The sequence below is a fragment of the Sapajus apella genome, unplaced genomic scaffold (genome assembly GCF_009761245.1).
Source record: "Sapajus apella isolate SASKATOON/1434 unplaced genomic scaffold, GSC_monkey_1.0 scaffold110, whole genome shotgun sequence".
NCBI classification, from domain to species: domain Eukaryota; kingdom Metazoa; phylum Chordata; class Mammalia; order Primates; family Cebidae; genus Sapajus; species Sapajus apella.
The window spans coordinates 2,300,373-2,314,352 of NW_022437050.1; the positions used below are offsets into that span (position 1 = coordinate 2,300,373).

The 13,980-nt window shown below is 35.2% G+C and overlaps 1 protein-coding gene across 2 annotated transcripts in view; it reads left to right on the forward strand.

Moving 5' to 3' along the window:
- The window catches only part of CLINT1 (clathrin interactor 1), a 68,329-nt gene that overhangs the window by 46,667 nt on the left and 7,682 nt on the right, over positions 1–13,980 (forward strand). For both annotated transcript variants that reach the window (XM_032259542.1, XM_032259543.1), the window contains exons 7-9: positions 686–932; positions 2,856–2,925; positions 12,442–12,516. In XM_032259542.1, the coding sequence (XP_032115433.1) occupies positions 686–932; positions 2,856–2,925; positions 12,442–12,516 (392 nt within the window). The remainder of the gene's footprint in view (positions 1–685; positions 933–2,855; positions 2,926–12,441; positions 12,517–13,980) is intronic.

The following is a 13,980-nucleotide window of genomic DNA, read 5'->3' on the forward strand; positions in this document are numbered from 1 at the left end:
TTTAAATATAATTAAGTTTTCTATAAAGCGTTTTCTATAGTTATATAAAAGTTTGATCTCCTGATACTATAGTAAAATAGCACAGTTGTAAAGTGCATCCCCTTATATTTTCATGCATTTACAGAGGACAGTTCAATTATTTGAATTAAGATATATAAAATTTTTTAGATATCCATTGAAATTTTAATATTTTATTATGTACGTACATTCATCTTTGAGAGTTGATGACAGAATTGTGTTATTAAAGTGGAACTATAGCTATTTGCTCACAATCCATGTCAAGAAAATGATCATCAAATACAAGTATTTGAACTCTCAGGGTCTTATCAGTGGAATCTGATATCAAATCCTGCTATTTTATGTTTAAATTAAGCTTTAAATCTGTAATAAACAAAAACTTGAGTTATTTTGATGTTTTGTATTTATATACATTTATGTAAATACTTTTTTGTAGCAGTATCTTAGACTTATGTAGGATATTCTCTGTGTTCCCACTTCCCCTCCCCAGCACACACATATCATTATTCAGACAGCTTAGATAACATTCTGTTGATCCCTGTCAAATAGTCAAAGTACGGAATTTTGGAGTTACTGCATTTGAAATTCTTTAGCTCAAATCACTGAGGGACCCATTTTAAAATAATCCCAAGTCTTATTATTTTGCTTCATTTTTAATATCTTTTAGCGACAGCGATGAGGAAAAAAAAGCAAGAAGAGGCAGATCTCCCAAAGGTGAATTCAAAGATGAAGAGGAGACTGTGACGACAAAGCATATTCATATCACACAGGCCACAGAGACCACCACAACCAGACATAAGCGCACAGCAAATCCTTCCAAAACCATTGATCTTGGAGCAGCAGCACATTACACAGGGGACAAAGCAAGTCCAGATCAGAATGCTTCAACCCACACACCTCAGTCTTCAGTTAAGGTGAGAATGGCAGTAGTTTACACTTTATACATGGTTTTATTTTTATAAACCACTCTTAGAATTCCTGCTTTAGTAGGCTTGGGCATTTCTAGGCAATCATATTAATTATAGATCATCTGGCATGTATTACCTAGAGACATTTAATAATAATAAGAAATCTCTTTGAGGGGAGAAACCTGTCCAGTTGCGAGTGATTGTCTGTGTACTTTCTGTAAAAGTAGAAATAACGCTCTGTTCATTTAGGGAAGGTTGTGAATCAGAATGTAGTACATCTGTTTCCTTCTAGACACTGCTGGTTACCAAGCACAAGTAGATTCTCTAAGGAAAACATTGTGAGTATTTGGAAGTTTTAAGAAATGACAAACGAGGGTGTAAGAAGAGCTATATAGGGGCAATTTATCTTATTTAACGTAGAAACATTGCCTATAAAGGGCAATGTGTTTGCCTCACAGTCATTACTGATCATCAGAAGAAGCACTGCCTCTTGTACCATCTTCGTTTGTTTCTATTCACCACAGACATGAAATCCACCTACTAGGTACCTGGCCAAACCCTAGTCTTTTCAACAGAAATGTGCCGAAGAGGGAGATTTGCCTCAAAAGACTAAATTACAATTTTTGTCACTTTCCCCCCAGTACTGTTTCCCCAGCTTGTGCCTTTGCAAGAGAAATAGCTAAAAGCTGGGAAAAACAGTTTTCTACTATATCCAGCAAATTGTAGGTGATTCTAAAAATAACACCAGGGCTACTTAGTTGCCATAACAAGTACCATGTCAGCTTTTGCCAAATATCTGTATCATTTTTAACAATAGAGACTTTTATCATGTATCTTAAAGGATTTTAAGTATCAGTTTGTAGTATAGCCTGTCTCTGCAATAAATATTTTATATTTGTAGAACAAGCTTTTTCTTTTTTGTTTTTATTTACCACTCCCCACCCCAAAAAAATGTCTAGAAGGTTGAAGTTCTTAAAAAGTTATTCAAGTCATTTGGATCTCTTTTTAAAGCTGTTTTGGAATCACAGTATAGTATTTTAATCTTCAAAGTTCAAATTAACATGTCTAGGTTTTTAGTGTTTACACATTGCCTAACAATTGACTTCTAATTTAGCATGTATGGATTGAATATATAGGACATAGGTATTTAGGTATCAACGTGCTTAGCTCTATGGAGAAGACAAAAATAGTATTACAGGTATAGGCCTCACAGTTTAGTTTGGGAAGTAAATATAAAACAGATGTCAGAATATATCAGATAACATGGAATTACACTAACTTGTGTGATATACAAACAATAAGTATTGCTAAGGTTCATAGAAATTTAGAGCTCTGTAGGATCTTGGCCTCTAATCCAGTGGATCTCAAGCCTTGGAATTATCTAGGGAGTTTTCTTTTAAGAACTGGCCAAGGTCTTGTCCTGGGCAACTATGAATCAATATATTGTATGGGACTGGTACATACGCTAGGGCTTTTTTTTTAATTTATTTTTTATTTTTTTAAATGAACTGATACACAGCATTAAGATTTGAGTGGGATCTGGCAGTCACGTTTTCCAGAGTGAAATGCAGTCAGAAAAGTAAGTTAGGAAAAAAAAAAGTGTAGATGTTAAGAGACTTTTACACTGCTGGAATGGAATTACTTAAAAATACTTACTGCCTCTCCATATGGATTTAAGGTCAGTAGTTTTGTTTTTTGTTTTTGTTTTTGTTTTTTGGTTTTTTTTTGTTTTTTGTTTTGTTTTGTTTTGTTTTGTTTTGTTTTGTTTTGTTTTTTTTTGTTTTTTTTTTTCAGAAAACCCTATTCGTATTAAGCTAATTACAGGTATTTATGTCTAAATAGAGAATAAATAGAGAATTAGAGATGGATAGAGCTGATTTTTAGAAAAACAAACTTTTCTAAGCTCCTGAGTTATGTGTGTGTTTTCAGACTTCAGTGCCTAGCAGCAAGTCATCTGGTGACCTTGTTGATTTGTTTGATGGCACCAGCCAGTCAGCAGGTAAGCTTCTACATTGGCCTTTTCTTCATGGTAACCTTGGTTTGAGACTCATTTTTTAAAATACCAAATAAAAGATAGATTGGAAAATAAAGTTATTTATTTGCATTGAGTTCATTTTTTATGTGAAATTAGTGAGTCTTGAGCATTATTTGGAATCACTGTGTTATTTTTACTTATATTTTTATATGTACACACACTTCTCTAAGTTATCCTTATTTTATACCTTTTTCTGACCAACCTTCAAACCTAGCAAAACTTGATTTGTGGTCAGTACTTCCTGGTGATTAAGAATAGTACCCTCAAATCATTATCATACTTATTTATCATATTTACATTTTAATGACTCCTTATACCTGATGTAGTGCTTCTTCCCTAATTAATAATAAATACTATTTCAAGGCAGCATGTACTTTCTGAAATTTTTCATCACAGATTTTGGAATTTATAGTTTACATTTTTAAATTTTTTAGAATTAACTTGGAGAAACAAAAAAAAATTGCATTTAAAATGTTGCCTTTACTTTCTTTATAAGCAAAATGTACTGCTCTGCACATTTTGCCATCTTTCCCTAAATATTAATTGCTGCTGTCACTTTGGTCATGCCTAGAGATCATTTAACTTTTTATTCATTTAATTCAACAAATATTTGTTGAACCAGACACTGATCTGGGTGCTTATAAAAAACAGATTTCTTGTCCTCATGCAAAGGTCAAGTGGAGGAAATAATCATTAATCAGAATCACAAATATTTAAACAATGGCAAGTGCTTCAGTCAGAGGAATGACATTCTCTGAAAGTGTGTAACTACCAAACATATTTAAAGAGAGCAGCTGGGCGCAGTGGCTCACACCTGTAATCCCAGAACTTCGGGAGGCCGAGGTGGGTGGATCACCTGAGGTCAGGAGTTCAAAACCAGCCTGGTCAACATGGTGAAACTCCGTTTCTACTAAAAATACAAAAATTATCTGGGTGTGGTGGCAGGAGCCTGTAATCCCAGTTACTCGGGAAGCTGAGGCAGGAGAATCGCTTGGACCTGGGAGACGGAGGTTGTAGTGAGCTGAGATCCCACCATTACACTCTAGCCTGGGAGACGAGCGAAATTCCATCTCAAGAAAAAAAAAAAGAGGGCTACAGCAAAAGAATTGCATACCTTGAATTTCTCATAGATGGGATTGGTGATCTCTTCAGTCTGCTTACCAGTACGTGCTAGATTTTGAGTAATTTCTGATCAATTATTTTCAAGAAAATTGATATTTTTAGGGTTGCATTTGATGATTATGGAGTTTTAATAAACTATCGTGTGACGTGTCGAAACAGCTTAACAAATACAACTTCTGTTTAAAACAGTCTTTCCAAGCCTGTTTAAGTTCATTTCGCATTAAAATGTAGACAGTAAGATGGGGATATGACTAATGTGCAAAGTAAATTTATTATTCCCAGCTGTGTATAATGATTTTTCAAAGCTGAATTGTGGCTGGGCACAGTGACTCACACCTGTAAACCCAGCACTTTGGGAAGCTGAGGTGGGTGGATCACCTGAGGTCAGGAGTTCAAGACCAACATGGCCAGCTTGGTGATCCCCTGTCTCTACTAAAACTACAAAAATTAGCTGAGCGTGGTGATGGGCACCTGTAATCCCAGCTACTCAGGAGACTAAGTCAGGAGAATGACTTGAACATGGGAGGTGGAGGTTGCAGTGAGCAAAGATCATGCCACTGCACTCCAGCCAAGGAGTTGGAGTAAGACTCACTCTCTAAAAAAAAAAAAAACTTCTAAGTTAACATTTAAGTGAAATTACTTTTCACTGACAGTTTAGTATAATTAATATAATATAAAACCCTCTGTTATTTCCTCTTCCTTACCTGCTATCTTAAAATTCTTGGATTAGTCATGAACAATTCTGCCTCAGCCTCTCAAGTAGCTGGGATTACAGGCACCCGCCACCGTGTCTGGCTAATTTTTATGTATTTAGTAAAGACAGGGTATCACCATGTTGGCCCGGCTGGTCTCAAACTTCTGACCTCAGGTGATCTGCCCTCCTCGGCCTTCTGAAGTGCTGGGATTACAGGTGTGAGTCCCTGTACCCAGCCCGGACATCTGGTTTGACCTACTTTTTCCTTTTTTTGAGATGGAGTTTTGCTCTTGTTGCCCAGGCTGGAGTGCAATGGCACAGTCTTGGCTCACTGCAACCTCTGCCTCCTGAGTTTAAGCGATTCTCCTGCCTCAGCCTCCCAAGTAGCTGGGATTACAAGCATGTGTCACCACGCCCAGCTAATTTTTGTATATTTAGTAGAGACAGGATTTCTCCACGTTTGCCAGCCTGGTCTAAAACTCGTGACCTCAGGTGATCCACGGGCTTCAGCCTCCCAAAGTGCTGGGATTACAAGCATGAGCCACCATGCCCAGCCAGCCTACTTTCTGAAATTCTTCAGTTCCCTTTTTCTTTTTTCTTTTTCTTTTCCTTTTTTTTTTTTTTTTTTTTTTTTTTTGAGTCGGAGTTTCGCTCTTGTTACCCAGGCTGGAGTGCAATGGCGCAATCTCGGCTCACCGCAACCTCCGCCTCCTGGGTTCAGGCAATTCTCCTGCCTCAGCCTCCTGAGTAGCTGGGATTACAGGCACGCGCCACCATGCCCAGCTAATTTTTTGTATTTTTAGTAGAGACGGGGTTTCACCATTTTGACCAGGATGGTCTTGATCTCTTGACCTCGTGAGCCACCGCGCCCGGCCCCCTTTTTCTTTTTTCTGTAACTGCAGACTGTTCCTAAAATTATTCTTTAAACTTGACTGGACTGTAATGCCCAAGGTTACAGATAGCTACGTTAGTTATTTAAGAATTTATGTGACATATTTTTGTATGTTTAAGATTTGAACTATAGAATTAACTGGTAGTTACCATGTAGTCATATAGTACAGACATAGTGTCACAGAATATCAACTATTTTGGGCTTCCTGATGTGGAATATTTAAAGGGCCTCTTTCATGCATCTTTGGAAAGTTTTAATGGAGCAATCAGAGAAGAATTAACTAGGAAGGTCAGATGAGTGGATGTAACTTTTCCTTGGTGACATCAAGATTGCTTTGAACAGAGAGAATTATTAAATACCAACATGCTTCCTTTACTTGGCAAGGAATCTTTGAGTGGTTTTTCTTCTCTAGTGCAAACAGTAGTTTTACTAATTAAATAGAAGTAGCAATTAATATTAATATAGTAACTGAGACAAAGTTTGAATGAGATCTAGAAGATTTCTTGCCTTAAAGTTTATTTTAACTTAATAAAAAGCAACTAATAGAGATTGACATTAGAAGGATTTTTTTAAGTTATCTCCTATTTGAAACCGTATGTTTAACCAGTTTGTGCAGCTCCCTCTTCAATCAGTACATAAATCTAGTTACTCCCAATCTCTATTTAAATATTTTAATAATACATTTTAAATTGAATTCAGCAGTGAAAGAAAATTGGACATTAAATCTTTAGTACTTACACATGAGAAGGTATAAGAATCTACCATATTAACATTGCTATTTGGTATGTCATTTGGGTGTCATTTACCAGATGTGCCCATATTTATAATAGTACCATCATGCAAGTAATGTGGGCACAAACTGTAAAGCTAAGCAGATATGGCATCTGTACCACTCACCAGATAAATACATCCTCTGAGAAAATGCTCAGATTTTCGTGTATGTTTGTGTGTGTATGATTACATGTTCTTGTTAGCATTCTCAAAAGTATTTACAGTAAAATCGTTGTAGAATATTTTACTAAGTTTAAAAATACATACATGAAACCTACTTATCAAGATTTACTTGAGACTATCTTATATCTTAAATGCCTCATTGGGGTGATAGTTTTTTAAAATCTGTACTCACATGGTGTTTCGGTGGCTTTTACATAAAGTACATTTCTAAGTAAACATTTTAAGAAATGGAAAGTAATTTAAAGTACAGTCATGGAGTGCAAAGTATAGTGACCATGGTCCCATTAAATTACAATATTATATTTCTACTATATGTTTTTAATCTATATCTTTCTTATGTTTAGATATACAAACACTTTCTATTGTGTTGCAGTACAGTATCCAGTATAGTGACATGATGTACAGATTTGAAGTCAAGGAGTAATAGGCTATAGCCTAGGTGTGTACCAGGCTAACTATCTAGGCTTGTGTGAATATATTCTATGATGTTTGCACAATGACGAAATCACCTAACTCCCCAATGCATTCTGTCATTAAGAATTGTGTGACTCTATTTAGAAAAGAAGCCAATTTTAAATAGAATGCCAAAAACTGTGCCATTTCTTTTTTTAGTTTATCTCATCTCTTTAAAAAGAAGACCAGCTTGTCTTCTTTGTCCTTTTGTAATTAGGAAATTTAGGTCTTGATTAACATACTGTTACACAAGATATTTCTAGTACAATAAATGAGGTTAAAGAGAAAATACAGCATAATCAATCCAGATAGAATTTAAATGACCTGCAATATATTTTGAAGTTTTTTAAGTTAAAAAGAAACATTTAAAAAGATTAAGATATATCAAATCCAAAATGTGTATTACATTTACATTTGAACCTGCTGCTTTGTACCCAGTAATCACTAGTTACTTGAAGACATTTACATGAACATATGAATACTCACCCTGTTCCATCCTCAGTACACCAACATAACTTTTGGGTAGAGGTTGTCTCTAGTTTTAAACTAAGTTTACTGGAAATAAAATTTTTTCAGTATGTTCCCTTTTTCACTGATTATTAAAAGTAATGTATGCTCAGTTTGGCAGAAAACAAGTGATTTATCATAATTTAGACATATAAAGTATTAATAATCTGGTGAATATCTTTTTAAAATACATTTTCTGCATACTCCATTGATATAATTATTTAAGCATTTAGTATGTGGCAAATCCTTTTCAGACTTTTTAGATATGACTTTTCGTTTGTTTGGATTTCTCTGGGTTTTATTTATTTATTTATTTTTATAAACTGCTTTTCACCTAAGATCTCATGACCATTTTCTTATAATAGTTCGTATTATTTTATAATAGTTTTTATGGCTTTATAATCTTACATTGGATGGCTATAATTTAGCCAGTTAATCCCTTACTTTCTAGACATTATTTTTTTTGTTGTTGTTTTCCAAAGTGGTGTAGCACAATAGCACCTTTTAAAGTGTTTTCAGTTTGGTAAAGAGAAAATATTTCATTTTATTTTGCATTGACTGATTTTGAACACTTTTTTTTTTTTTTTTTTTCCATCCTTTTTTTTTTTTTTTTTTTTTTTTTTTTTTTTTTTTTTTTGGAGTTTCGCTCTTGTTGTCCAGGCTGGAGTCCAATGGTGCGATCTCGGCTCACTGCAACCTCCGCCTCCTGGATTCAGGCAATTCTCCTGCCTCAGCCTCCTGAGTAGCTGGGATTATAGGCATGCGCCACCATGCCCAGCTAATTTTTTGTATTTTTAGTAGAGACGGGGTTTCACCATGTTGACAAGGATGGTCTCGATCTCTTGACCTTGTGATCCACCCACCTCGGCCTCCCAAAGTGCTGGGATTACAGGCGTGAGCCACCGCGCCCGGCCCACACCTCATATTTTTATAGGCCAATTGTTAACTGTCTGTTCATGTTCTTTGTGCATCCTATTAGGAGCATTCATCCATATTTATATTCTAAAACTTGTGTATTATAGATAATAGTTCTTTGTCATGTATTTACATATTTTTGGCAATTTGCCATTGCTTTAATGTATAAGAATTCTTTATGCAAAAGTTTGTCTTAATGTAAGCTAGATTAATTTTCTTTTGTCAAAGAAGATTTCCATTTGTGGTTTAAGTACTATCTAGTTTAGCTATATTTTCTTGTTCACAATATTGCTTTGGGAAATACATGTTCCCAGCTGGTGACTCTAAATAACCTCCTTGCTGCCCTGAAAAGGCAGATGGAAATGGTTCATTTATAATGACAGCTCTCATGTGGGAATCTTGAAGGATAGCACTTGTTGTGAAATTAGCAGTCTTCCACATGCAGCGGTTTTTTGGTAGACTCTTTTATTTACATTCCTTTAGATAGATGTTACTGGAAAAATGCTTAAGTATAGAAAATGAATGTGGAATTTGTGAATATCCATACATATAGGTATGGATAGTCCTTCCTAGGAGAGAGAAACATTTTCTAAATAAAAAGAGTTTTAATTTTGAGACAGTTTTCAAAGTTGAAGATTACATTTCTTAAAGTACCAGTGAAAGCATAGTATGTGGCACTTTAAAAGATAAAAAGAAAAAACGTTTTCACAGAAAGGCAGCTTCTATTTGTAAAGTAGTTACATGCGTCTTTCCATTCTTTGCTCCCAGTATTCTTAAATTACTCATGTTGAAATCAAAATCCCTGTAATACAGGTGGAGAGGAATACTATTTGCTATAGATAAGTTATGAATATCATATAATTTCCATTTTGGTGATAAAAGGTAGATAATTATCTGAGATACTAAATTCGAGATTGTCAAAAACAAAATTTCTTAACCAGTTTGAAGTTGCGATCTACAGCTTTTATCCTCAACATGAATTTTCTTTGTAGCCTAGACTGAATAAAATTTGAAAATCCCTAACTCTGCCTGGTAAGGTGGCTCACGCCTGTAATCCCAGCTTTTTGGTAGGTCAAGGCCAGCAGGTCACCTGAGGTTCGGAGTTCGAGACCAGCCTGGCCAACATGACAAAACCCCGTCTCTAATAAAAATTAAAAAAATTAGCTTGGCGTGGTGGCAGGTGCCTGTAATCCAGCTACTCAGGAAGCTGAGGCAGGAGAATCACTTGAACCTGGGAGGTGGAGGTTGCAGTGAGCCAAATCATGCCATCGTACTCCAACCTGGGCGACAAGAGCGGAACTCGTCTCAAAAAAAAAAAAGAAAAAGGAAAGAAAATCCCTAACTCCTGACTTGTTTGGTATAATAAATTGTATATTCATGTTTATTCACTGTTTAAATAAAGCAAATTAAAATAACCTTTAATTTTTAAATCTCTTAGTATTATAGTAATTGATTATCATTCTGTTACCCAACAGTACACTTGACCAATATTTTTAACATGAAGGAGCTTTACGGAAAACAAACTTATGAATGTTAAGCAGCAACTGTTAGAAACATTCATTTACCTGCTAGATTTTATTAATATGTTTGCTTGTTTAAATGGTTTAAACATATACCTCATTGAATTTTTGTGTTCCTTGTCACATTTTGTCATGATATATGTACCTTTAAGGAAGAGATCACTGTCATATTCCTTTAGATGAAGTAAAAATTAGACTAAGCTGTAATGTTGATAGAATTGAAGCATCTTCACTTTGGTTGGCATTAATCATCTGGTGAGTGAGGGTGCGTGTGTGTGTGTGTGTGTGTGTGTGTGTATTAGCATGTGCATCTGTGGTGAAGAAATGAGGAATTAGTTATGCCTGCTGATAGTTGACTACAGTAAATTGTATTAAAAAGAAATACCAACTACACACGTATAAGAAACTGATTTGTTCCTTTTATTACTGTTGGCCATATATTAAGAAGGGGAGATGGTTCTAGTTTAATTAACCCAGTTGAGTGTAGCAGATGGGGCAGAATGTCTTGCAGCGATAAGACAATTCAGAAATGGCACCAGATGTTGGAAGCTGTCCCTGGTGGTGTTTGAGTGCAGCCCAGATGTTCCAGTCCCACCTGGCTAGTTTCTAAGCACTGCAGGCTAAGCAGCTGTGATGTAACCTATATAATGTTCACATAACACTGAAAGCACCATAATTGAACTGCTGTAGACTTCTAAGGTTGTGACTATTAAGAGGTGAAATCTTTAAGGACAGACAAAAATAAGGACAACTATTTAAAGTTTCAGATATTGCACTGTTTTACTACTTAAGAAAGGAATATTAAAACTTGAAATAATGTTATAATTGAAATTGTAGATAAAAGTAAATATTCTTCATGTATTGTTTACAAATAAAATTTTATGTCAGAAGATAATATTATACACACAGAGATTTGATTTCCAGACTTATAATTTAGGTCTTGTCCTTTTAAAAACACCTATCTAGAAGTAGCAAAAAGCTGTTTTTTCCCATGCTTTAAAAATACAAAATACAAGTATTTACTTTTTTATAGAGTAAACACTATGGGGGGAAAAGTCACCAAAACTATTGTATTGATATTTCTCCTGCTCTCTGCCTAAAATAATTTTTTTGTTTTGTTTTGTTGTTATTTGTATTTTTGAGACAGCGTCTCACTGTGTCACCCAGGCTGGAGTGCAGAAATCTCAGTTCACTGCAACCTGTGTCCTGGGCTCAAGCTAAGGTTTTGCAGAGACGAGATCTCACCCTATTGCCCAGGCTGATCTCCCAACTCCTGGGCTCAAGCAGCCCTCTCACTTCGTCCTCCCAAAGTGCTGGGATTTACAGGCATAAGCCACCACACCAGACCCTAAAATGATTTTTATACAAGTTGACTTTGTCTTTTCTCTAACTTTGTATTTTTTTTAATTACAAATGTACAGAAAATTTGCTCCATTTTCTTTGTATCTCTGGTTCTTTTTTACTTGTTTATTGTATACTGTTTATTCATCTGTATTCATTTGAGAGGAAGTTGCAATCATGACATTTTGCCCCTAAAATACTTCAGCCTATATCTCTTTACAAGGACATTCTCCTTTACGATCATAATATAATCCTACTTGGGATTTAACATTAAAACAGTATTAATGTTAATATACAGACCATATTCAGATTTCCCCAGTGTCTCAATTCTGTCATTTTAGGATAGCACTTAAAAAAAAAAAAAACCCAGGGTCCAGTCGAGTAGCCTGCGTTTTATTTATTTGTATTGTAAATATCTTTTTTTTTTTTTTTTTTTTTTTTTTGAGGTGAGGTCTCACTCTTGCCAGGCTGAGTGCAACAGCACAGTCTCAGCTCACTGCAACCTCTGCCTCCTGGATTCAAGTGATTCCCCTGCCTCAGCATCCTGAGTAGCTGGACTACAGGCACACACCACCATGCCCAGCTAATTTTTGTATTTTTAATGGAGACAGGGTTTCACCATGTTGGTCAGGATGGCCTCATCTCTTGACCTCATGATCCTCCTGCCTTGGCCTCCCAAAGTGCTGGGATTACAGGTGTGAGCCACCATGCCTGCCCTTGTCTTGTGAATATCTTATTTCCCAGCAGCATTTTACTCAGATTTTAGAATCCATTGAAGGCTCATAAAGAGTATAATTGGTTGTATTCTTCCCATATTATGCTTGTGAAATATTAGATAATTTTAACCACAGATAACAGGGTCATTTATCTTACTAGATATAGGACTGAGGAATGGAAAAGAGCCTATGGTAACTCACAGGGAACATAGTGACATGAAAATCTAGGTCAGCGGACTAGCTTTTATGAGGCATATCAGCCTTTAATATTGTTAGGTACTTTTTGTGTGGCACCAAAGTGGCCTCCAGAAATTATTTACAATTGTTCTCTAGTTCTAACGGTTTTAACTTTTTCTTAACTTCTAGGTGGATCAGCTGATTTATTCGGAGGATTTGCTGACTTTGGCTCAGCTGCTGCATCAGGCAGTTTCCCTTCCCAAGGTATGATTTGATTTGATTGGCCAGAAGTCTGGGGTGGTAAAAGGTTATTAAAAACAACTTCATTCCCCGCAAGTCAGCTGCTTTCTGTCGCTTTTCTACCTGTAGTATTGATAATTTATAATTCCTAAAGAACTTATTTACAAAGTATTTTATTGGGCAGATGCCTTAAATGTGCCAAATGAAGTGCTTCGGTTGCAGACTACTCAGGTACATCTAAAGAAAATTGCCCGTATTCATAGGTGACTCTTGGTTAGTGTTTTTGAAAGGGAAAGGAGGATGTGAGTATGTTTAAATAATCTCATTTTATTTAATAGCAAGAATATTATGGTCTATGTTTAGTTTTGCTTATGATTTTCATGAATGAAAGTTAGGAACGTTGGGATCAGGCCAGCTATCTTATAAAAATGTATTCCTTTCTTAATTTAGATATTTCAAAAGCATTTGTGTGAAAAATAACTGAACTTCATTTTGACATATCCTAAAATAATGAGCAGTTGAACCTCAGGCAAAACTTTCTCATTCTTTGTTAGAATAAAATTTAAAAAAAAAAAAAAAAAAAAAAAAAACAGCATTCAAACAATATGGGCTTAAACATCAAGGGTTGAGGTGAAAGGCTTCTTTTTTTAATTAATATTTTTATCTTAGTACCCCTGCCATATACTATGATAGCTGTTTAACTTTGTGAAAGCCTCTGAGCCTTCAACTTTCTAAAACTGGGAACATGTTACTTGTCATGGTTCTTTTTGAGGGTAGTGTCTATAGAGGTATGTATTAGGTTGGTGTAATTACTGCAGTTACTTTTGCACCAGCCTAATAGAATAGGGGCTAAGTTCATTATTAAATGTCTTTTTTTTTTTTTTTAAGGTTGTGAAGAGGTTGTAATATTTCTTTTATAAAATCTGGTCAGTCTGAAGTTTGAGAAAGAATATTCTTAAAATTTAGCTTTGAGAATCTCTAACATGAGGTGAGGCAGGGAGAAAAGATGTAATTTAACTGAGTTAGTGTTATTCATCACAAGTAAAATAATATATTGCTATTATACTAAACTGGATTAAAATTTGTATTTAGTAATATCTGGTTAGGTTTGTGAGGAGTTAAGAAAAAAGATGCATAGATTGTAAAATGGTTCGGGGTTATTTTGACAACTTATTTTTGTAAATTCCAAGTATCTTCCAGAAACCAGAATTGTTGAGTAATTATCTGCTTCATTTTGAAAGTGTGATTATGCCCTCTGAGGGTTGATACCTTACTTTAGGCAAATCAAAGTGGAAGGTAAACATTACCCTAATTTAATAGCTTCCCTGTGTAAGTCTCAAAGTTTTTATGTATATAAAGTTGCCTACTATGCAAATAATTTGAATATGTTAATGTTGCCTAAGTGATACATCTCTTAATCTGTACGCATGTGATTAATATAACCTGACCACCATTACGCAGGGAGCTGAAACTGTTGCAACAATGATT